At 40.1% G+C, this 25,867-nt stretch overlaps 1 protein-coding gene across 15 annotated transcripts in view; it reads left to right on the forward strand.

The window, feature by feature from the left end:
- PTK2 (protein tyrosine kinase 2) overlaps positions 1–25,867 on the forward strand; it is a 378,469-nt gene that overhangs the window by 285,616 nt on the left and 66,986 nt on the right. For 11 of the 15 annotated variants that reach the window (XM_073330034.2, XM_073330030.2, XM_073330031.2 and 8 more), the window contains 8 exons: positions 140–196; positions 1,445–1,465; positions 2,560–2,657; positions 6,615–6,699; positions 18,909–19,009; positions 21,267–21,382; positions 23,086–23,186; positions 25,457–25,546. In XM_073330034.2, coding sequence (XP_073186135.1) covers positions 140–196; positions 1,445–1,465; positions 2,560–2,657; positions 6,615–6,699; positions 18,909–19,009; positions 21,267–21,382; positions 23,086–23,186; positions 25,457–25,546 — 669 coding nt within the window. The remainder of the gene's footprint in view (positions 1–139; positions 197–1,444; positions 1,466–2,559; positions 2,658–6,614; positions 6,700–18,908; positions 19,010–21,266; positions 21,383–23,085; positions 23,187–25,456; positions 25,547–25,867) is intronic. The other 4 variants (XM_073330023.2, XM_073330027.2, XM_073330028.2 and 1 more) reach the window with 1 other exon arrangement.

A 25,867-nucleotide genomic window follows, 5' to 3' on the forward strand; every position in this document is an offset into this window, starting at 1 on the left:
TATCTTAAATGCATTTCCACAGTGGTATAAAGTGGGTTGTTAAGTACATAGCAGCTTTTATTTGTGGGAGGTGGGATAAAGATTTTTTAAAATTGTTAGCTTGTCTTTTTCCCGAAATTCTCCGATTCCTCCTTTACAGAAACAGATGACTATGCAGAGATTATAGATGAAGAAGATACTTACACAATGCCCTCAAGTAAGTACACTAGTTAATTTTGGAATATTCTTACTTGACTGAAAAGCTTCTTAGATTGCGGAAGCACTAAATTGCATTTCAAAGCCTCACAAAGAAAATGTTCTTTATGTGAGATTATGTTCTGAGGCCTCAGGAATTCTGCAGCCCTTCAAGCTCAGTCTCTAAAGCAAAGGTAAACAAATTCTATGATATATTTTACTGTACTCAATTGTATTACAGTAAAATCCCATCTCATACCAAAACACAGCATTTTCAATTGTGTTGATGACATGGAGGAAAACACATAGCTCTTGTGAATTGATGTCTTCAAAGGCAAAAGGCTAATACACCATCTGCTGAAATTATTTTGTGCCATTGTCGGAAATTGGAAGGCTAGTGTTAACTACCCTAAAATGAAAATCTGGTGTTAAAAGTTCTGGAAGCAATTTATGTTGGGATTGGCTGTGTAATTTTTTATTGCTAACCTGTAATAGAATAGTAACAGGTACATGGATTTGCAGAAAACTCTCACTTCAATCATACCTGTAGCTAAGGAGTGGGATGATGGGGGGAAAACCCAGTGACATAGTTAAATTCATACCCATGTTTTAAACTCAGGAATGTTCAAGGGTATGATTTACTTAAGTCTTCTGCAGTCCTGGTTTCTTGTCACAGCGGAGGGACATTTCATTCACCACTTAGGCATTCAGAATAGAGCATTGGTTTGTTGCTGAGGAATTGTATGGCAACAAGAAAACATACGTTTATTGAAAGTGAATAATACATTTTGAGTAGTGTACAGAAAATCACTGCATTAATCTACTTTAAAGTAATACCCAGGATCACAGAGAAATATGACAAATGGGATAGTTAATTCATTGTAAAAATGGATATTGCATATGAATAATCATGCAGTCCTTACTAGGATGAGAACTTTAACCTGTGGGCTCCTGCAAGGTGCTAAGCACTTTGATCTGATGAAGCAAAACACTAAAACATGCCTTTAACCCTGGTCATGAGAGAAGTCCAATTCAAGTCATGTGCTTACATGCATCTTGCAAGTTTGAGCCCTGCTTCAATAAAGATTGCAGGATCAGGCCCATGATTTGTGTTAGTACAAACATAAAATCACTTGGGTAAGTTATCATTTTGGCAAAGCTAACATTTTTCATCTTTTTAAATATTATGAAATATTTGTCCAAATGTCTCGTTAATTTTAAGAAGATATTTCTAAGTGAGTGTTTGATTTTTCTCTTAAATGCACTGCAGAAAGCTATGGAATAGATGAAGGTAACAGGAGCTCCTTTAACCATCTCTGTGTGCTTGCAATTTTGGAAATGTTGTGGAGTTTTTCAGTTTAAAGTTGTTTACTTTCATTTAATAATCATTGTGTTAATTGGTTTAATTGTGTTTCTATAGTTAAACCAATTCTTTGGTTAGCTTTGGAATTTTAAAGAGGAAAATGCAATATTTTGAAAATACATGAAAAAGGCATTTATTGCTTTAGTTTCCAGCTAGCTGATGTCATTTCTGTAGCGCTAATAATGCCATAAAATTATCAGGCATGAGGCCTATGCTGGATGAGAATCAATTTTTTTCCCCTGGAGATGATGACATCAGTAGAAATTCACACTATATGTGTTTCCACTGTTCCCAAAATAGTATTTTTTTCAGTGCTTGCCAGAAATTAAATTGCCAACTAAATAATTCACCTGGAACTGAATAAATCTGATTGCTGAACTAGTGAGCCATTTTTTGTCTTGGGTGTACCTAGTCTACTAAAGAACAAAGCTAATAAAATTGTATAAATCACTGAACGTTTTATGTCAATTTTGTACCAGTTATACACAGCTAGAAAAGTGTGATACAGTCAGAGTTTTACACTTTTTCATTTTACTTTTTACAGTCATCTGCTTCCATTTTTTTCCCCTGCAGCCACCTCTTTAAAAATACTTTTGACTCATTTGATGGTTCAGAGATCTAAACTATCATATAGTGGAATCCTCTTAAACATATGGCTTTAGGTTGTAGTTAATTAATTCCATATTACCCTAGGCTATTTGTGTTCCTTTCCTTATTCCTTTAAAAGCCATAATTAAGAAGGATTTAATTATATTTATTGCATTGAAATTAATATTGCATAGTAATTAATTGAGTAAGTCAGATTTCACTGTCTTATTCAGGGCTTTCATTCAAACAATTGTTTAAGAGGATTCCACTGTGTATATAGTTTTTGTCTAGGTTGGCTTTCAGCAAATTTAAATCTTAGTTATTCAAATGTTAGGCATTGGAGTGGGTTACTTTGAGTTTGGCGTCTTGTGGATTATTTCATTTGAATGCTTTTCATCAGTAGTTTGAGGTTTAAATCCATTGTATTATTACAGCCAGAGATTATGAGATTCAGAGAGAGAGAATTGAACTGGGACGCTGTATCGGAGAAGGACAGTTTGGAGATGTACATCAAGGAGTTTACATGAGTCCAGTAAGTATCTTTTTTAATATGAACATATATTTTCAGAAAATCTACTAGAAACCTGATGTGTCTTATCTGTGGTCCACCTGAGTGAACTAATGCTGATTGATAGTGGCTTGATGTAATAGTATTTATAAAAAGTATAGCATTTATATAGTGCTTTAATATGTTAAAAAATTGCTGTAAAACATTAATCCCCATAGTGCCCCTGTGAAGTAGCTACTCTAGGTACTATTATTCCCATTTTACAGATGGGAATACTGAGGCAAAGTAAACTTGCCCAGGCCCACACACAAATCATTGATTGAGCCAGGATTAGAACTGATGATTTTTTACTCTACCTTGTGCTATTTCTTCTTCATCTGGATAATATCTCAGCATGCTTAGGTTATCTGTCTTGGGAACAGAACAATGTGACTTGCCCCACTTGCTGGGGGCCACATTTTCAAAAGAGCTCATCATCTAGTCTGGCCACTTGTTCAGTGTCTTAATGGAAACTGAGCTCTCTTGAAGACTGAGTTTCAGTTGTGGGTGCTGAGCTCTCTTGAAATATCTGACTCTAGTCTGTGATATTACTCTTTTACTAGTGAAGATACTTAACTACGTAGTGAGATTTTCTGGTGATAATGTTAGATGGTCTCACACCCAAGTTTTAACTGTCTAATTGCCTATGTGAAACAAGCTGTTGGTCTGCCTCAATCTTGGTAAACAAGTATCCACTATACGCAACCACTCTCATAGCTGATTTTAATTGCCCCTCTCTCCCCCCAACCCTTTCCCAAACTCAGCAAAGAGGCTAAAGATTAAGGCCCCAATCCTGGAATTTACAATGCATCGGCAGATTGTTGTGCTCACATGGAGCTCCATTGAAGTCAGTGGGGCTCTGCATTGGCAAAGCAGTTGGCCTACACATTGTAAATTGCTGGCTTTGATCAGCACTAAACATACACTTGCACAAACGAATGCCTTAATCAAATTATTACTTGTCGCTTTCTTTTCAGAAGATATATAGTAATTTTGTCCCAGATCCAGCAATGCACTTTTAAGCATGTGAGTAGTCCAGCTGATGTCAGTGAGACTAATGTACTTAAAGTTAAGCATGTGCTTAAGTGTTTTGCTAGTTTAGGGTCATCAAGACTAAAAGGACGCATTTTTGAGGATCTGAAAATAAGTGAAAAATTAATTTAATGGAAGTAAGTGAGAGAGATTTCTAAAAAGTCTTTTTTTCTGATTGATAACAAAATTTATAGAAAAGGCTCCTGTAGCTGGTTAAAATGTCTTATGATCTGATTCTGCACCCATTTAAGTCAGTGAAAGTTTTGTTTTCTACAAATTCGATGAAAGATTAGTCTGAAAAATTACTGTTAAAAGTGATATTGTTAAGTGCTGTATCTTGGAATCTAAAAAAAAAGCTGATTTATTCCCAGTAGTTACTAAATTGCATTCAAAGAATCTTTAACTCTGTTAATTGTGCACAAGTTATAAAAGAATCCAGCCCACCATTCACTCTTACAGAATGTCACTTTTACATTAAACATTCATAAGATAGGTAACAGCTGGTAATCACTAGCAGCCTTTGATGCTAAAGTCTGAATGGAAAATGCATGTATAGGACCTTACATCTTAGGGGTAGGAATTGAGGCAAATCAGAACAAACTTGAAGGACTTACATCATAGAATCATAGGGTTGGAAGGGACCTCAGGAGGTCATCTAGTCCAACCCCCTGCTCAAAGCAGGACCAATCCCCAGTTTTTGCCCCAGTTCCCTAAATGGCCCCCTCAAGGATTGAACTCTCAACCCTGGGTTTAGCAGGCCACTGCTCTAACCACTGAGCTATCCCTATCATATCATGTATAAAAAGCTATTTGTTTTTCATTACTCAGGATCATTATCCTTGTATTATAATGGCAGATTTAGCACAGTCATCCATATCCTTAATATTATCTCTCCCTCCACCCCACCCAAAATCTTTTCCTAACCAATTTAATATTTTTTCTCTTTATTTACCTCATCCTGTGACTGTCCCTCTACATTTATCTTGCACATTGCCAGGAAATTCTTGCTAGTTACAAAGACTTAACCTATTTCACTCAACAATAAAACTGATTACTATAAAATGTACAACAGTAGAAATCTCCAAAATACCCTCTGTAGAAACCATACTGCATACTTATGTCAGAATAGAATAAAATCATCTAGATTTACAATTATATCCTAAAATATTATAGGTTACTTAGATAAGGCCTTCAGTTATTCAGAGTACTGTTTGAGTGTGAGAAAAATAGATCCACAAAATCAACTTTAAAATGACATGGGGTATTTTTGTGTTTAAAATGTATTTGTTTCTCTCTCAGGGTCCTTCTTAGAATTGTAATATAGTTTCATCCCTGGGATTGAAAGGGAGCAAGATTAAGAAACAGATGCTGTGAGTGACCCAGAAAATAGATATTAAAATTGTTTAAACCCAAGAAGTATAATCTTTCCTTTATCCCAGTAACATTTGTATGTAAAAATAGAAATAATAATAGGAACAGAATGAACACACGCCAGGATTAATTATCCTGTGAGGTGCCCAGCATCCTCAACTCAATTTAGCTCAGAGAGAGGTAAGGGGTTCAACTCCATAAGCAAGAAGATGATGTTCCCTGGCTATCTAAGTAGCATTTTTGAGCAGAAAAGAATTTTTAATCTCATCTCTGCAAATAGTGCATAGTTCTGTCATTTAGGCCCTGGTCATTGCACACTTAATACAGATAGTAAAGTTAAGGCATGTCAGTTGTCAGTGAACTCAATGGGACAACTCATGTGAGTTGCATGTTCGCAGGATCGGGGTTTTTGTATTGGGACATGCGAAATTAATTGTATTGGCTCAGATATCATCACCAAGATATGCTTCCATTGGAGCAGTTGTTATGGTGACTTGAAAGAGCTGTTGTTTTGAGAATGCTTCAAAACCACAAGTAAATGAATGTTGTTATCTTGTTTTGAAGATTACCTATTCAGTTAATTTGGATTTAAAATGAATATTTCAAAATAACATTTTTCAGTAGAAGTGAAGCTTGAACATCCTAAAGCTTTTTACAAAAGAAAAACTGATGCTGCTTCTGTGTGCTGTCTGCAACCTGTAAAAAAAGTATTTATAAAACATACCATAGAAAAAGAAAATTAAAGATGATGTCTTAGCCCAGGAGGCCTCCTTCAGGCTGTATCAACAATATTCTCATTTTTCTACACCCAGAGGAGAAACGATTGGCTGCTATATTTTGTTTATTTCTGATTTTGAATATAGATGAAGTACAAAAACAATCTTTTAAATCCTTCTTTTAACTGGTGGGCAGGCTATTTCATAAAATATTTACTGAACATTCTTTCTCAGCTTATGCGTTAAATAGAAACATTTAATTACTGTGCATCCTATTAATGATGTGGTTATTATTAAAGGCTTGAGTCAGTCAAAATTACATTCAGCTTCCCCAGTGCAGAAGCCTACAAAAGAGTGTGAAACCCTGAGAAAATCCTTTGTGTGGCTTTTCATAGGTTTCTTTGTTGCACAAGCCAAATACATTTTTAAAGCTGGAAGCAATTTGTTTCCTCTGCATCACTTAACATTGTGTCCATAGTGTGCCACCTTTTCAGCAATGTTAGAAAATGCATACCAAGGTTCAGATTAGCTGGTCATCTGTTTTTATAATTATCTATTATTGTAAATTAGAGTAATACTTTCAGACTGATCAAGTTTAACTTGATGTTCTAGATGTAAACGTAATGTAAAATATGTTGGTTATAAATATTTAATCTTTTATATTTTTATTAATTCATGAACACTTTCATGTTCCCAGTGGTTTTTTAACTAAATATTGTGCTTAGCTAAGCATCTGTTACTGTCTCTTAAAACACATACTGTAGTTTAAGAAGTGTATTTGTGATTGGTTTCATTTTTATTATTTGAGATTTCACTCTTGCAGGAAAATCCAGCTATGGCTGTTGCAATCAAAACATGTAAAAACTGCACTTCAGACAGCGTGAGAGAGAAATTCTTACAAGAAGCCTGTAAGTTACGAAACATTTCCTTTGGTCTAACTTTTGGAAACAGTCCTTTAAAACACTTTATTTCTTTGCAGGTTTCTCTTTCTTGAGGTCCGTTTAGCTTTTTGTGCCACATACTATTGATACATTTTTAAACATTTTATTAATACGCATGAGCTTGGTCCTGTCCTTTGATATGTGGCATACAGCTCTGCTTAAATCTTAAAAATCAGCCATTTTGCTTATCTGATTTTCCAAATTAAATGGTGCTGCGTGACACATTTAAGACTTCAGGAAAGAGACCTTTTTGGAAAGTTAAGTGAGACTTAATACCCCATATCCTCCTTTCCCCATTAGATATTACAAACCCTAACCCATTGCAATGCATCATAACAAACTCCAGAGGGACAGGTCTTTCTGTTTGATAGTAAGATTGCAAAGACTTTATGCCACGAGAAGGGATTTGTTAAATTGTTTGGGAGACCATAGGGGCCTACATTTTGAATATTTGGAGCAAAAATTTCATCATAACCTGAACTCACCATGTTAACAACATCAGCATTTATGCATTCAGAGGAAGGCTTTGCAGATCTTTGTGAGTGTGTTAGCCCTGGTCTACACTAGGACTTTAGGTCGAATTTAGCAGCATTAAATCGATGTAAACCTGCACCCGTCCACATGATGAAGCCCTTTATTTCGACTTAAAGGGCTCTTAAAATCGATTTCCTTACTCCACCCCTGATAAGTAGATTAGCGCTTAAATCGGCTTTGCTGGCTCGAACTTGGGGTACTGTGGACACAATTCAACGGTATTGGCCTCCAGGAGCTATCCCAGAGTGCTCCATTGTGACCGCTCTGGACAGCACTCTCAACTCAGATGCACGATTGTTTGCTGTTGCTCTGACGCAGGGAGGGGCGACTGAGGACACGGCTTACAGAGTTGGCTTCAGGGAGCTAAAATCAACAAAGGGGGTGGCTTTACATCAAGGAGTATTTCAGGCAGGACTTCACGGAGGGTTCCAATAAGAAATGGTGCACCTAAGTTATTGTTCTTATTGGAACAAGGAGGTTAGCCTGGCCTCTAATTGATACATGGCTAGATTTACCTCGCTGCACCTTCTCTGTGAGTGACTGCAGTGTGACCTAGAGGAATGAGTCACCTAGATGGGGGGCGGGGGGGAAGCAAATGAGTACAAAACAAGTCTGGTCTATTTCTTGTTTTGATCCACTCCATCTATCTTTTACATCTTTGGCTGGCAGCAGACGGTGCAGAAGGACTGCATACCATCCACATCTCATGGCTGCTCGGCAGAAGATGGTACAGTACGACTGCTAGCCATCCTTATCTCTTGCCTGCCCGGCAGAAGATGGTACAGTACGACTGCTAGCTATCCTTATCTCTTGCCTGCCCGGCAGAAGATGGTACAGTACGACTGCTAGCAATCCGTATCGCCTGTCTGCTCACCATAAGACGGTTCAGTAGGACTGACTGCAGGACTAAAGAGAATGACCTGGTCAAGTCACTCCAAATTTAGTCCCTGCGCCCATGTCTGCCCAGGCGCTCCCAGCCGACGTGGCCAGGAGCACCTTGGACACGACGAGGACGGCTACCAGTCGTATTGCACCGTCTGCTGCCAGAAGGCAATGGGTTGCTGCTACTGTGTAGCAATGCCGTACCGCGTCTGCCAGCACCCAGGAGACATACGGTGACGGTTATCTGAGCAGGCTCCATGCTTGCCGTGGTATGGCGTCTGCACAGGTAATTCAGGAAAAAAGGCTCAAAACGATTGTCTGCCCTTCCTTTCACGGAGGGAAGGGGGGCCTGGCGATATGTACCCAGAACCACCCGCGACAATGTTTTAGCCCCATCAGGCATTGGGATCTCAACCCAGAATTCCAATGGGCAGCGGAGACTGCGGGAACTGTGGGATAGCTATCCACAGTGCAACGCTCCGGAAGTCGACTCTAGCCTCGGTACTGTGGAAGGATTCCGCTGAGTTAATGCACTTAGAGCATTTTCTGTGGGGACACACACTCGAATATATAAAACCGATTTCTAAAAAACGACTTCTATAAATTCGACCTTATTCCGTAGTGTAGACATACCCTTAGAAAATGTATCCATAAAAGTTCAACTGAATATTCATAATTGGGTGGGATGGGGCTGGTGGGGTTAACCTCCAAAAAGAATTCCTAAGAGATTTTCTTTCCTTAACATCCTGTTTTGTAAAATAAATTGATATTACAGGACATAGAACTGTCTTATTTCACATTCTTCTTGTTCATTGCTATTGTACGCCTATGAGATCATGTAAAATCACTGTATTGCATCAATATATTGATTGTTTAAGGCCAAAGGTAAGAAGACATTCCTATTCCATGTCAATCACCTTTTAAAAATTCTCTGTACAAAATTGCTATGTTCAATGCTAAAGGTTTATTCTTTTTTGAGTGCAAGGTTTTTAATTAAAAACATGGTATGTATCTAGCTGTGTGCTCCTTTTTAGTCACTGTAGGAAACTCAGGTATTGTTCACAGTACTTACTAAGCAAACAAAGAGAAGGTTGTTGAAACATGGTAGGTTGATGCTTCCTAACAATACAGAAAAGAATGATTTATGTATGAGAGAGCTTCTGTTTGCATCTTGAACATGGCAAATCAGAAAAGGCCAAATAGTAAACAGATGAGCATTGGTTTTTTAGTAGAAACCTAGAAAAGATTCTTTCCTGAAAGAAGAAGATCAGTCTGTGTTAGGTCATTTTGTCCATCCCTAGGCCCATGCAGCATGGCTCCCACAGTACATGCTTGACACAATCTAGTTCTAAGTGATTTGCTTTCCATCACTTTCCCTAGTTGACTATTTCACAGTGACCTCATCCTTCTTTCATTTTCTATTCTTATGTTCTAACTTTCCTTGCCCTGTCCCTTCTTCTCAGCCTCTCACTCTCATCAGGTTAAGAACATAACATAAGAATGGCCATACTAGGTCAGAACAAAGGTCCATCTATCCCAGTATCCTGTCTTCCGACAGTGGCCAATGCCAGGTGCCCAAGGGAATGAACAGAACAGGTAATCATCAAGTGATCCATCCCCTGTAGCCCATTCCCAGCTTCTGGCAAACAGAGGCTAGAGACACCATCCCTCCCCATCCTGGCTAATAGTTACTTCCTTTCCCATGACAAGAATCCTTTGGGTCTCCCCTATCATTTAAAAAAAAGAAAGAAAGAAAGAAAAACACCCTTGGCACCATCTCCTGCTCAAACTATCTCCCAATCTCCTTTCTTTCTCTGCCTTGTCTCCAGATTCATTAAACGTGCTGTCTACAATAGACCTTTGGAGTTCCTTTCCTTCAATTCTCTTCTTGACCCTTTTCAATCTGGCTTCCATCTTCTGCACCCCACTAAACTGTTTTTCCTAAAGTCTCTAACAATTTCTTGTTGGTCAGATATTGGACCTGTACTCCATCCTTATCCTCTGTGACCTTTCAGAAGCTTTTTTGTATTGTTGTCCTTTCCTACATCTTGATATTTTGTCCTCCGTTGGCTTCTGTAGTTCTGTTCTCTCATGATTCTCTTTTGAGCTCTGTGAACCATCTTTTAGTGTCTTGTTTGGTGAGTCATCCTCCTTCCCTCTCCCCTTTTCTGTGTGTGTCTTTCAAGGCTCCATTCTTTGCCTCTGTTCTTCTCCCTGTACAGTGGCTTTGACTACTGTTTTTGTGCTGACTCATAATTCTACCTTTCTACTGATGAGCTAGCTTACTCCCTCCTTTCAATCTAGTATTTCACCCTGTCTTTCTGACTTTTCATTGTGGATGTCCAGTCATCTTAAACTCAACATTTCCAAAACTGAGCTCTTGATTTTTTCCCCTCAAGGCTTTTCTTCTTCCCTTTTCTCCCTCACCATTGATTATATCTTCTCAATCATACAATACCAACCATAATTTGGATGTCATCTTTGACCCTGTCCTCTGTCTGGACCCACGTATTCAGACCCTTTCAACATCTTTCCACTTTTTCCTACACAACAGCTCTAAAATCCAGTCTTTTTCCTTTCTGTCCAGACAGTCAAAATTCTCGTCAAAGCCCTCATCGTTTCATGTCTTGGCTACTGTAATGTCCTCCTTTCTGACCTTGACTTCTGCAACCTTGGCCCTGGAACGTCTATTCAGATTACTGCTGCCAAGATAATCTTCTTGGTTTACTGCTCTGACCACATCAGCTCCCTCTTGAATCCCTTCACCAGCTCCCCCTTCACCTCCACATAAATACAAGCTTCTTGTCTTTACTTTTAAGGCCCTTCACAGTGTAGGCACTCCCTACCTGGCTTATCTGTTAACCCATTGCAAAGTTGACCTGCACTGTGTCTCTGCCAGCATTCCCAGCCTTAAACATACTATCCCATCTGCATAGGAAAATGTTCTCGGTAAATATCCACACAGACTCTTCCTTATCCTTCCTCCGATCCTTTCTTAAGACACTCTTCTTCTGTGAGGTGATGCATATAAACCCAAGTTGTTGATCATGGATGGGCTGGTGACAAGCTATTGTTGTTCCTTTTCCCCTTCCGTTCTTTTTCTGTTTCCTTATTTCCTTAAAAAAACAACTTACAATCTCCATGTAACTAACACAGCTGGGCCAATTCCTCACCATACTAATTTGTTTGTGGGTATGCTTGTATCCCCATTCATTCCCTTTCACTTGTGTGTGTCTTCAGATCGTTAGCTCTCTGGGGTAGGGATTGACTCCTTTCCATATTACTACAGTGTCCAGCACAGTGGATCCCAACCTCGACTGGACCCACTGGACACTACCATAATTTTAATACTTACAGTAATAATAATTTACAGGTGACAGAGCTGACTCTGGTTTATGTTGCTTCAAATGTTTCTGATTTCGATTCATAACCTGTGGGGTTTGGGTTTTGTTTTTTGAGGGGAGAGGGAGGCTTGTTTGGGTTTTTTATGCTGATACAAAAGTGATAGTGCAGGTCCTTTAACATGAAAAATGACCCAATGAAAAATTATTGGAGGTGAGAAAATGTTTAAGATCTACATCTCTATCTTCAATAGCTTTTTTGTTGATGTCTTAAACTCATCTCTTTATTTCACAAAGCTGCATGTTAACATTAACACCTCTGTATATAATTAAATTGCATATTGCCACTTCAGCTGCTAGTTTTTCAGAGGGCTTTTTCCATCTTCCACTTGCTATAATGAATAGCTTCTTCCTCCAAAATATTCATTCTTTTCAGATGCTAGTGATGAGGGAATCTTGTCTTTAGAAAATCATCCCCAGGACAGAAAATTGGATAAAAAATATACTAATGTGAGAACTAGGTAGTACACTGATAACAGTAACTTTGCTTCTCTGGAACTGGGAGATTCAAGCAAGCAAAATCAATTTGATTTAATTCGTAGAGTACACCAGAAAAAAAGTCTGTAGTATTGAAAACTACCAAGATCCTATCAGACAAAATAATGAATTATTATTTTTAGCAGTAACTTCGTTTTAAGGAAACCTCTCTGGTCAATTTAAGCTGCTTTCCTGCTTCATAATCAAATCAGTACAATGTATTCCACATTAATAAATCTGATCTTTTTTTAAAAACTGCTTTGGGTGTGATTATCACAAGAGCACTCGGAAGCTTTCAAGATCATGGTGTAATCTGTTCCTAAAGAAATAAATTGTATTTACAAAAAGTTAAGACTGGAAGTGAATTTCAGTGGAGTCCAAGTAGCTTTGCCCCCTCCTCTGACCTTCAAAAGAGACACTTAATTTGCAAAAATTGTCTATTTCAAAAAAGCCTGGAAGTGAATGGTTAAGGGAAGGGATCCAGCCACAAATGCAATGTAATCCGTTATCCATTATCACCCAACTCGACTTACCCCACTAAACCTACCTCTACTTACACCTTTGTTTTGTTCTGTGAGAGAAGTATGCTGCTGTATGTATACTGTTAATTTCCTATATTGTTTAATAAATGTATTGTAAAAGCTTCAAAGGGAATATAATCACAGGGCACCTCGTTATATCTAAGTTCTATAAGTTTTCTCATAGAGGGGTGCAATATTGAATTATTAACTAGACCATACTTATTAATATAATAGGGATGATTATTATAAAATGTGTTGATTATGTGACAGCTGTGTGGAGGCTGAGAGGACACCCCTGGACTAACCAGACTATGGTACAAAAATCCTTAATTTTTGCAGCATTAATCTGCTGTTTAGCAGCCAAAAGTATACAAAGTTTTTTTATTTTTGGCACATATTATGTAAACTAAAGTAGACGATTTAATTTGAGGGACGAATATACATATCTGTTGAGCCACCACAACAGTGTGAGCTGCAAAGATAAAGGAAATATAATTTTAAGATATATATTTTAGGAAACTTGCTGTGTGTCATAAGATCAAACCTAATCAAAAGGCTGACGTTTTTTCTTCATCTAGCAAATATTATCTCCCCCATAGCATTAGTAACTAAGGTGTATAACTATGACATGAAAGGTGTTGTTATTGCACTGCTGGGAGTAAAAATAAGTTAATTATGCCCTCGCAAATAAAATCTGATGTAAATCAAATCATTACATGAGATTTTCCATGGGTATCATAGCACTGAAATGCATTTTTATGTGGTTATTGAGTTACACATTTTACTTTTCCCTTTACCTTCTAACAAATAAGAAATTGAACTATTCATAAATTATGTTCTTCAACGAGTAATGTCCCTGTCGATGCTTCATGTTAGGTGCACATGCACCCCTATGCTTCTGATCAGAGATTTTTGATAGCAGTGCCTGTTCTGCCCATGCATGCGCCCTACATGTCCTTGTGCCCTATAGCAAGGCTATATAGGGCTGCATGGGCAAACCACTGTCACATCATTCTCAACCACCTTTGGCAGAGATGAAGTCTAGCATGTGCCTGTTTGCTGTGTACCTGTTTCCCCATTTTATTAGTGTTTAACTGTATAGTTAGTTCTTATTAGTCGTAGGTTTAGTATTTCATAGTTGGAACCTTTGTTCCCCTTTTATTAAAAGAAATAAATTTTTGTTTTTCTGTTTCCCCTATTGAGGGGTTTGAACAACTTTTCTTCTGTTGGGGATGCCAGGCTCCTTGAGATTTAAAAGGTGCCTTTCTTGTCAAGAATCAGTCTCTGTTAGTGATGGACACTCCCACAGCATTCATTGCTTGAGAGACTCACATTCCCTGCTAGTGTAAAATCTGCTCTTCTTTTAAATGGATATCCACTTAAAAATAAGGAAATTAAGTATAGACTATTAAGGATGAAAGAAGCCTAAAGACTGGCTTCGGATCTGGGTACAGGGAACCCCCCTGTACAGAGACCCTCCACATCTGCCAGTGCCCCATTGTCTTCGAGATCAAGGCCACTGAGAGCGTCCAAGAGGAAGACAGCACCGAAATCCTGGTCTCAAGCGCTCTCCTGTAGGAATTCCAATACCCAAAAGACGTGAACATAAGAATGGCCATACAATGTCAGAATAAAGGTCCATCTAGCCCAGTATCTTGTCTTCTGAGAGTGGCCAATGCCAGGTGCCCAAGAGGGAATGAACAGAACAGGTAATCATCAAGTGATCCATCCTCTGTCACCCATTCCCAACTTCTGGCAAACAGGCTAGGAACACCATCCCTGCCCATCCTGGCTAATAGCCATTGATGGGCCTATCCTCCATGAACCAAATGAGCCTGAGTCTCTGCTCCTTGCAACTTCTGGATGCCTATTGGTACTGAGATCAGCTTGGTCACTGACTGCTTATGTTTCTGGGAGACCTACCTCTTCTCCACCTTCAACTATCCATGAGGATGGGTTGTCACCTCTGATACAACATGTGGAAGAGCATTCTGACTCGGACTCTGAACTTTGTGTTCAAGGATCTCCAATTTATTCCAGGAGGCGTTATTCCCTGTTGCAGATGCAAGGCACCAGACCTCTACCTTCCAACAATTGGGATGACCAGCATTGGATTCCTTCCCCATGTCTTGTCTTATCTCCTTCACTGGCCTTACTGGGATCCATGGGCAATGTATTGCCAGCAATTTCAAGGGACCTCAACTCAGTCTCACTGAAAACATAGAAGACCTTGTTCCTCGTTACTATCCATCCCTCTTCCCCATTCTGAGCCTGAGAAGACCTTTGAGGAGCAAGAGGACAAGAGCGGACAAAAAGATTACCCCCCTCACAAACATCTCTTTGTCATCACTGGATGAGGCAGTCATGCCACCACTGCCATCGTTAGCTGACGACTTTTGGCAATTCCAGGACCTGATGAAGTGGATTGCTGACAACCTGCAAGTATCCTTGGAAGGAGTCCAGAATTCCCATCACAAGCTCCTGGACATCTTACACACCTCTGCCTCAGCATGGGTGGCACTGCCAATTAATGAAGCCCTGCTGAGCCTGCCAGTTTCATCTAGCAAACTCCAGTAATGGCCCACCCCTACATGCAAGTTGGCTGACACACACACACACACACACTACCCAGAAAACCCATTCTCAGCAAGCAGGTATTGGTACAGGTCCTACACTCACTCACCTGGTGGATGAATCCATCCAAAGTTTGTTCAGGAATCCCGTTCAGCCAAAATCCCCCTACAATTGTATTAACATCGGAGGCTTCTCTTTTGGGATGAGGAGCACATTTTGGTCCTCAGACAATCCAAGGCAGATGGTCACAACAGGAACAGCACTTACACATCAATCTATTGAAGTTAAGGGCAGTCAGAAATGCTTGCCTCCACTTTCTTCCCCAGCTCAAAAACAAGTCCACCAAGATCATGACAGGCAACACAGTGTGCATGTATTATATTGATTGTCAGGACGGAGCATGTTCCTCCTCACTCTGCACCGAAGCAGTAAAGCTTTGGAACTGGTGCATAGCCAGTTGGATAGTCATCTCAGATTCTTATCTCCCAGATGTACAAAACCCCATGGTGGATGACCTGAGCAGACGTTTCTCCCTAAATTACGAATGGGAGTTGGACTCTTAGTCCTCAAAAAAAAATCTGTAGCTTGGGGTTTTCCAGAAATAAACCTTTTTGCCAGAGCAGCCAACCCAAAGTGAAGGAAATTCTGTTCCAGAGTCGGGGCTCGATCCCCAATCTCTAGGAGATGTTTTCCTCATTACATGGACAAAGGGTCTTTTCTGTGCATATCCTCAACTCCATTGCTCTTGAAGGTCCTTATCAAGATCAGACTGGACCAAGCCAAAGTCACTGTCATTGCACCAACTTGGCCAAGACAAGTTTGGCTTCCTTACCTGATCAAACTCACCTCTTGCCCTCTGTGTCCCCTCTAATTTTTTCCATCCATGTGCAGAATGAATTTTATTATGTGCACCATATCTAGGTAATGTGTGGATGTGCGCCAATAGTAGAAACAAAAAACCTAGATATATATATTTTTTTTAAAACTTGTCATAGGGATAATTACTCTAGCCAGGACAGGTTAGGCATTTTAGAACTCACTACTTAAAGAATTAAATTTAAGCATAAGAGAAAAATAAAAATTATGAAATGAATAGACCAGTCAAAACACTAAAACGCACTTTGAAAGAAGTATCAGGTAACAACAATAATAATAATACAAGTATGTGTTGGGAGGTGAGTGTGAAAAACGGTGTGTGTGTGTGTGTGTGTGACAGAGAGAGACATGCACTGCCACTTTAAGTACGCTGCCCTTTTAAGTAGATTGGCACTTAGCAATCTGAAGCCTGCTTGTTTAGACACAGCAACAGCTGCCAGCAAGCTCCCTCCGTCCTGAGCCCTGTCATGTGTCCCCCCGGTCTGCAAAGATGGGGTACACGGGAGGGAGGATGGGGACACCCTGACATTAGCGCCCCCTCCCCCTGCTCTGCACAGCAAGCAGGAGGCTCCCAGGAGCAGCTGGCCAGGGGCTCCAAGGCAGAGGGCAGGAGCAGCGCAGCAGTGGAGGGAGGGACACCTGAAGTGCCTGGCACTTGATAGCCTGCTGGGCAGCCACCCAGCTGCGCAGCTTAGAAGGAATTTAACTAGTCCTCCATTGTGGCTCCTAATCAAACCTTGACTGTTGTCTCATGATGTGGGTTAGACCCTTCATGCCAATTTGAACGTTCTGCAATTACAAGCTTAGTTCCACAGTGGTTCTCATGACTAGAGACCACATGTTCATTAGAAGTACAAAAGATATCCTATTAAATAACAAAAAGGAATCTACTATAGCCTTTGGTTTAACTGGCATCATCTTTCTCCTATCCAGTCTTATCTTTTCTTGATCTTGGATTACCTGTTGGAACTGAAAAATTCAGGCCTTTCTGTAAGTTCCATCAAGGTTCATTAAGCAGCAATAACAGCTTTCCATGTGCCAGTAGAAGTTTTCTAAGTATTTGCTTATCTGAGTACATTGAGATTCCTAAATCTTTTCCTGCAGAGTAAAACCCCTACACTGTTTTGGGATCTCAACCTGATTATTAACCATCTTATGAGACAGCCCTTTGAACCATTAGCTATGTGCTTTTTGCTACAATTGTCTATGAAGACAGCCGCGTTGGTGCCCATCACTTCTGCTTGAAGGTTTGGGAAAATGGGAACTCTAATGGCAGATCCTCCCTTTACCTTCTCCTTGGAGAACAAAGTATCTTTAAGACCTCATTCAAAGTTCTTATCTGAGGTGTCCTCTGAATTTCACATCAAGCAAACTATTCACCTTCCTTCCCCCACCCTCTACCCTAAGCCTCATCAGTCTACATAGCAGTCTAATTTTCATACACTAGATGTTAAGAGGAAATTAGCATTTTACTTGGACAGGATTAGGCCATTCCGGAAGACCCCTAGACCAGTGGTTCTCAACCAGGGGTCCAGGGCCCTGTACGGGGCCATGAGCAAGTTTCAAGGGGTCCACTGAGCAGGAGCAGTTTTAGACTTGCTGGGGCCCAGGGCAGAAAGCCTAAGCCCTGCCATGCAGGACTGAAGCCCAGGGCAAAAGCAGAAGCCTGAGCAACTTAGCTTCATGGGGGCCCCTGTGGCTTGGGGCCCCAGGCAACTGCCCTGGTTGCTACCCCTTAATGCTGGCCCTAGCTTTTATATATAGAAAACAGTTGTTGTGGCACAGGTGGACCATGGAGTTTTTATAGCATGTTGGGAGGGGCGGGCTCAGAAGGAAAAAGGTTGAGAACCCTCTCCTTAGACTCTTCATTTCTACTGCAGACCTAAGGGAGCCCTATCTCCACTTGGAGACTTTTTAAATGGATCTCTGGATGTATTATTGCCTATTATGGTTTTGCTGAGGTTACACCTCCCCTAAGAGTGACTGCATGCTCTACTAGATCACACTCTACATCCGTAGCTCTACTCAATACATTCTGGTTGCTGAAATCTGCAGGGCTGCAACATGGTCCTCGGTGCACACATTTTCTGACCACTTCATCCTAATTGACTCTGCAAAATCAGATGGGGCAGTAGGCACATTCAGTAATGGACTCTGTTCTGAAACTCCCATCTCCTTAACGGGCTACTGCTACGGAGTCACCTAAATTGGAGCACCCCCAGGGACACTACTTGAAGAAGATGATGGAGAGATTACTCACCTTTGCGGTCACTGGAGTTCTTCAAGATATGGTCCCTGTGAGTGCTTCGCTACCCACCCTTCTCCCCTCTGCTTCAGAGCTGCCTCTGTGGGCTTTGCCGTAGAGAAGGAACTGAGAACGATTTGTGTGCACACCCCAATATAGCCTAGGTATAGGGCACGAGGATGTGTAGGGTTCATGCCTGGGCAGAAAGGGTACTGCTACCAAAAATCTCCGATCAGAGGTGCAGGGGCACATACACACCTGAAGTGGAGCACCCACAGGGAGACACATCCGGAAAAACTCCAGTTGCTGCAGAAGGTGAGTAACCTACCATCATACGCCATTTAAAAATAACGAATACTCTGTGGTTGGTCAAGATATACATTATACCTTGTAGTTATTTACATCAATGTAAAGAGAGTATTCTGATCAGATAGCGTTTTAGACTCACTCTGCATAGGTGCAAAAGAGTAGACAATATTCAAGGCAGTGGAGAATCACACCCAAAACAATCTGGTTATATGTCCTTACATGACAGTTGGTTCAGACCTACAGTAAAAGCTAGTTAAATGAATCCTCTTTTATTACAAAAACATTTTTCATTTAACAGCTATTGTTTTAACAGGCAGATTTTGTATTTAATGAGTAAATCTGCTTCCTCCTTTCTAGTAACAATGCGTCAGTTTGATCATCCCCACATTGTGAAGTTGATTGGAGTTATTACGGAAAACCCAGTCTGGATAATCATGGAGCTCTGTACACTAGGGGAGGTATGATAAATTCCCAAGTATCTTCTTTCTTCTTCCCTCTTATCCCACAGACACTTTCATATGGGATTGGGGAACTGCTTATTCAGTCTAATGGATTGGGTTCTAAATATTACACTCTAAGGCAAATTCATCAAACAAGTGAAGTCCGGGATCAAATCCAGCCATGGTGGAATTGGGCATAACTCCACTGAAGTCAAGGGAATTAGCCTGTTTACATCAGGGTTGATTTAGGCCATGGTTCTCAGAGATACTTTGAATTGCTTCTATAGTGTGAGAACTAATGTCTGTGTCAAGTAAGAGGTGCACATGGTGATATAGAATAGAAAGAATGTTACTGTGAATTATTTAAAATGTATGTGCTTCAGACCGTGACATCTGGACACAAATGGTTCAGTTTAAAATATTGCGTAGAAGAGGTTTCACAGCTCCATTTCCTTAAATGATTATGGAGTATAGTTTAAAAAATAAGATTAAGAATATCCACTTTTTTGTTGTCTTTGTTGAGAGATATGGGAAAGCATATTATGCCCTTTTTGCTTTTTATTCCAAGAAAACTGAGTTCATTTGACTTGTCATGCAGTTACAGCACTAATAGTCATTGCTAAAGGCACCTGCCTTTCAGCTGATTTATTAATATTTAGCACTGCCTAGGTAGGACCCTCATTGGTAGCAGCCTCCTACAATAACACTTATGTGCACAGTTAATGTCATCGCAGTAATCGTAGTTTTGAATTTGTGATTATATTAGAATTTATTTAGCAAGGTTCTGTAAAGCCTTAATATGTTAGTGTGTCTGGAGGGTGACATTTTAAATAAGCTTTATAAACAACATTTGCAATAATATGTATACCATGCTGTTTGACACTAAAGAATGCTGGAGTAGCTTGCATTATGTGACAGGTTTCAGAGTAGCAGCCATGTTAGTCTGTATTCGCAAAAAGAAAAGGAGTACTAGTGGCACCTTAGAGACTAACCAATTTATTTGAGCATAAGCTCAAATCTGATGAAGTGAGCTGTAGCTCACGAAAGCTTATGCTCAGATAAATTGGTTAGTCTCTAAGGTGCTACTCGTACTCCTTTTCTTTTTGCATTATGTGAGTGTCTCATAAGGAAAACCATAGCAGAAAGATATCACAGTGGAATCATCCACATTTCTTAGCTAATCCTGAATGGCCTTTGTTGAGGTTTGCTTGGTGCTATTGTAAGTGAGGCCATTGAGCAGGTTCAGACCTATGCAGCATTTTCATTAATACAGCACAACTATAGGTGATCTCTGCTACTTCATGAAGTTTCACCTACTGTAAGCAGTTTCTATCTGCAATTGTTTCACCTCCGGTAATGCAGTTGATAGCATCTTCAGGAGTAGGGATCTTTTCACAGTACATTGTCAATGCGCCTACATTTCTTTTTCTGAATGTCCCTTTGTTTTTAATTCTAACTAATTTTCTCTGAATCAGACATTTCTGAAAGACTTCAGAGGTGAAGTAATTACATGGTTTATAATACAATATGAAAATACCTGAATAAAATAGATTAAACTATAGTTTGTTAGATTTGTCCAAAATGGGTATCGCAATTTATTTCCATTCCTTTATTCAGAGATTCCACTTCTTCCCTTTAGTTCCCAAATCCTCCTTCTCAGCATACAACTTTCTTCTCAATCTTTATTTTAATCCTCTAAACAAAAGCCAGTGCTACACTGTTGTGGTATAATTGCCTTTCACTAGACTTATTTTTCTAGACAATTTATGTCGTGTTTTAGTTCCTCTGAGCTAAATCCAGGCCTCTAGTAAAATCTGTGCAATTATAGGCATAAAGTAATGCTGCCCAAGAAATATTGATTTGCCCTGTGTTCAGGCTGGCCCAGGTGTGGGTACAAACCCCATGCAGTTACCTGCTGAGACGGTTCATGCCAGCAATATGAGCAGTTCCCAAGGAGTGAACATGTGGAGAGGTTCAGAAGCACCTGACCCAAGTGGGCCCAGCAGTGTTTGAGCTCTTTGGCTTCAAGAGAAGACAGAAGTGGGGTGCAAAAATTGTATCCCACTTGACTACCTCTTGTCATACATTAAAGACAGCCTGAATTTAGCCCAAAGAGTGTGTGTTCTGTATGACAACTGCCTTTCTTTTCTATTCTAGTTTAAAGGGGAGGATTGTTTACTGTTAAATGTGTAAACCTCATTAGAGATTTCTCTCTCCTTTGGATTCATTTTTAATTTGTCATGACATCTCTCTCTTTTCTTCTTTTTTCCAAAAGCTGAGATCATTTTTGCAAGTAAGAAAATACAGTTTGGATCTGGCCTCTCTGATACTATATGCTTATCAGCTTAGCACAGCACTTGCCTACTTAGAGAGCAAAAGATTTGTACATAGGTAAGATTATATCTATATGAAAACTTTCAATTTAAGGAAAAGGATTCACAGATTATTAGACAAATATCTGGGCTGGCAGAGTTGCTGGATATTAGATATGTTCACTAGAGGGAAATGTTTACAGCACAGATCAACGTTCTCTAATGGTTTCAACTATTTTCTTGATTTCCCCAATAAGAAAAGTGTGTCACATGTAGAACAGTATTTTGAGACTTTTAAAAAGCCACCTGTATGTGTGTTTACATCAGCTTCATGTTAGAACTTCATGAATTTTAGAGAATCCACGACAAAACCACATTTCTGACATAGACTACCAAGGGTGACACCTGCTGGGCCTCAGCTATATTGACTTGAAGTAAGTGCCTGGTTTTAGGAAGAAGACTGTGGGTTACCAGCTGCTCTTTTGCTTTGCAATGCCGACATTTTTCAAAGCTGCAAGTCAGCTGTAATCTTCAAAATATGAAAAATCATATCTGCGAGAGCAACAGGCTCATCCTGAATTAAAGAACAGGGAAAACAGAAATGTTTCTGTAATGGAAATACCTATGTTTAACAAACAAGTGAATTTTAAAAACACATACAAGAGAGGAGAATTTTAGTTTAAGTAAGTTAGTTGTGTAGGACAAGAAACAGACCATAAGTCCTTCATCTCTGGCACTGTTAAATACTGCCAACAATTTTCTACATGCAAATTCCATGTATGCCAATTTGGACTTAAGCGTTTTATTTGTATAAGTGTATAAATTGTGTATGTTTAAGTGGCATATTATCTTGTAAATGGCCGAGGCCAGTGAGGACACAGATAGGCACTAGAATTTTGACCAAGTGGCTGTGACTTTATTAAAATCTCTATCAGCAAAAAATATGTCAAGGCAGCTGTCCTGGAAGCTGTGATTTTAATGGAAGAAAGCAGCTACCCCAAGCTGCCATTGGTTTTCACTCACCTGCTTCAGTGCTGAAAGCCAAAGCTCCTAACGTGCCCGAGGCATAACTAGCCCACTTGAATCCAAGGCCTGCAGTCCCATATAGGTAACTGAATGAGAAAACCTCCAGGCCTTGCCATGAGAACAATAGCCTCCCTGCAAATCCAAGCCCTTCCTGCAAAGAGCATGAGTTGATGCCTGCTTTACACGAAAGACATTACTCCAATTCCCGACCTCTGCGATATCAAAGACTTTCCCTTCCCCCTGCTTCCCCAACTAATTCTATTCTAGCTACTAAGACCTACCACCTAAATTTTTGATCCAGTGACTGTAAATACATGGACTCTGAAACCTGCATTTATTCAACAAATATTGTGTGCCCATGCAATGTGATAATTGCTTGTGCAAATTGCTGGTTAACAAAAGCTAGAAATAATGCTGGTCCTGAAAGTGTCTCCACCCCTTTTCCCAGAGTGATGGTGAATGCAATAATAACTTTATCACATAAAAATGTAATTACTCATAAGGGCCATATTGTGACCTCAGTCTTTCTGTAAACTTTCCACTGTCATCAGTAGGCAATCCTGTTGGGTGTCATTGGTTGTGTACAACTCTAACTTTATATTCTTGGCCCAAACACCATCATAAAAAATTTAGTTTGGTTCACTCCACTGTGTTAGTTGATACCTCTGGTCTGTAACAAAGGTTCTGTGTTTTTAAGAAAACCTGAATCTAAAAAACAGGTGACTACAAACGATAAATTTCTGGTTTGTTTGGCAGGGATATTGCTGCTAGAAATGTGCTGGTATCCTCCACAGACTGCGTGAAATTAGGAGACTTTGGTTTGTCCCGATATATGGAAGACAGTACTTACTATAAAGGTAAGGAGCCTGTACTTAGTGGACCTAAACTACAGAGGCAGGTCAGTGAGCTGATTTGCCAGTCACAGGAATTGAGTGTGTGCTAAGGAGTTGAAAGGATCAAAACAATTAGTTTAAGGAAATCTGGTTAATTACATAAAAATACAAAGTAAAACAGTTTAACAGATGCCAATAAATTCACACACACAGCTGTTTAAAAAAAATCACATGGTTAAGTTAAATAGGTGAAAGACAGGAAATTCATTTATGGGTATAATTCCAGTTTGGGGGCGGCATTATACTGCTTTCTTTGCAACTCTTAGGACTTGTCTGCATGACCATTTAGTTCACAGCAAGCTGGAGTGTGAATCTGCCCCTCACTAGCCTGCCAACATTAACTGCCCATGTGGACCCTGCTGATGCACACTAAGAGTTTGTTAATGTGCTTTAATCTGCTCCCATTTCAAAGCAGAGTAGATGAAAGCCCACTAACGAACTATTAGGGTGCATCAGCAGAGTCCACCCAGATGGTTGGGTCCACAGGGACAGTTAGTGCGCAGCCAGTGCAGGGTAGATTCACACCCCAGTTTGCAGCAAACTAAATGTTCATGTAGACAAGCCCTTAAAGTATCAAATATTATCTATGGTTTTGAAACTCATTTAACAAATACCCATATTCACGCCACAGCCCAAGTACCTGAGGGTGAGTTCATGGGGACCTGCAAATTGTTTTCAGTGAGTTTGAGATAGGGACATTCATTACACACAAGGTTTGAAATATACATTTTTTTCCCTTTGGGGTTTCCAAGACTGAAGATGACTGGCTTGAACTCTGATGTGATGCCCCACAATGCATGATATATAGCAGGGGTTTTCAAACTTCAGTGCACTGCGACCCACTTATGACAACAAAAATTACTTCATGACCCCACCTGAGCTACACTGCCCCGGGTGGGGGAGGGAGCCAAAGCCCAAGCCCCACCGCTCTGGGCAGGGGGGCCAAAGCCGAAGCTCAAGAGCTTCAGCCCCAGGCAGGGGGCCTGGAACCTGAGCCGCGCCACCCAGGGCTGAAGCCCTCGGGCTCTGGCTTCAGCCCTGGGCAGTGGGACTCGGGCTTCAGCCCCAGGCCCCAGCAAGTCTAAGCCAGCCCTGGGTCCTTTGGGGTCCCGATCCACAGTTTGAGAACCGCTGATGTGTAGGGACCCTGACAGGAAAATACAATTTGTTTATAGAGGGTCAAGTAAGTAGCATTTTTAGTGATAGGGTGCACATTTAGGAACAATGTTTATAATTTTTTTTCTCTCTCAATATGTAAAAATATTTTAAATGTTTCTAAATTTGCAGCATACTTTAAAAGCTCCTTACCTGGCCCCTCCCCCCATTCTCCAGTAGGGCTTCTGGTGTCTGTGATGTCCATAATAATGTGAACAAAATACCTTCATCTACTTTCTCACAAAGGTGAAAGGAGAAATTTACGTGAAACCATCAAATATTTGTTGCATTCTTTTAAATTGAACAAACAAGCAAACTTTTTCCTGGTTCAGTTAAAAAACAGTTGCTCCGTATGTGAGATTGTATATGGCAGCTTCAAGCTTGGTACAAATAATTGCTAATTGTAGGAGTTTAAATACCTTCAGATAAAAAGCATTAACTTGAAACAGGAATGGAAAAGCTCATCCAATGTATGTACGTTTAGGGTATATCTGTGCAGCCTGTGGCAATGAGTCTGAGTCGAGGATGACAGACTCAGGCTTCTGAGGCTCATGCTACAGTTCTAAAAATAGCCATGTAGACATTGTGGCTGGGGATGGAGCTCAGGTTCTAAAGCCCATCCCTCCCTAAGCTTCAAAGCCCAAGCCACAACATCTACACCACTGTTTTTAGCACTATAATGTTGATCGCTGTGTAGCTGTAGCCTTAGCAGCAAATCCTGCTCTTCCTTTCCAATAACAGGCGGCCCTGCCTCCAGTAAAACTACGGTGGTTCTGTTGCAATTGAGATTGCAGATTTCCATGACTCCTGTAGGCTGAGTGAGGAACCCTCTGAAATGGTGCTGGAGGAGTCTGTTCACAACACTGCAGGTCTACTAGCCATTATTTCTTCCTCACCTACTCACTCTTACAGGAAAGAATGTGCAGGAGCCAAAGGGCAAGCACAGAGGTTTCTTACACAAAGCCTGACCGAGTTGTTCGCTGGAGCTAGGACTTGGTCCTAAATTATTTTATCGAAGAACATCTACATTGAGAGCTTATTAGCTAAAATAATGGCCTTTTCCTCTCATCTCCCCATAGCTTCCAAAGGAAAATTACCTATCAAATGGATGGCTCCAGAGTCAATCAACTTCCGACGTTTTACCTCAGCTAGTGATGTGTGGATGTTTGGTAAGTGAATATGGATGGTGGTTTTCTCAGATTCACTGTTGGAGGAGAAGATAATTAATGGTTCCATTTTTATTAATGGAAACTGAACAATTTCCAGTTCCTCTCCATTGTTTGTTTAACATATCCCAAAATCAGACTTCTTACTGGGTACTTTATATCTCTCCATGCTTTTTCATTCTGTACACCATGGGCCTGATTCTCATTTATCGTAAGGCCCCTTTTCACCACTCCTAACAGCTGCTCTTAAGGTAAATGAAAATGAGACCCATAGTCATAACAGGAATTTTTTTATCTTATTTTGTTTCTTTTTTGTCTTCTAGT

The sequence above is a fragment of the Lepidochelys kempii genome, chromosome 2 (assembly GCF_965140285.1).
Source record: "Lepidochelys kempii isolate rLepKem1 chromosome 2, rLepKem1.hap1, whole genome shotgun sequence".
Lineage (NCBI taxonomy): Eukaryota > Metazoa > Chordata > Testudines > Cheloniidae > Lepidochelys > Lepidochelys kempii.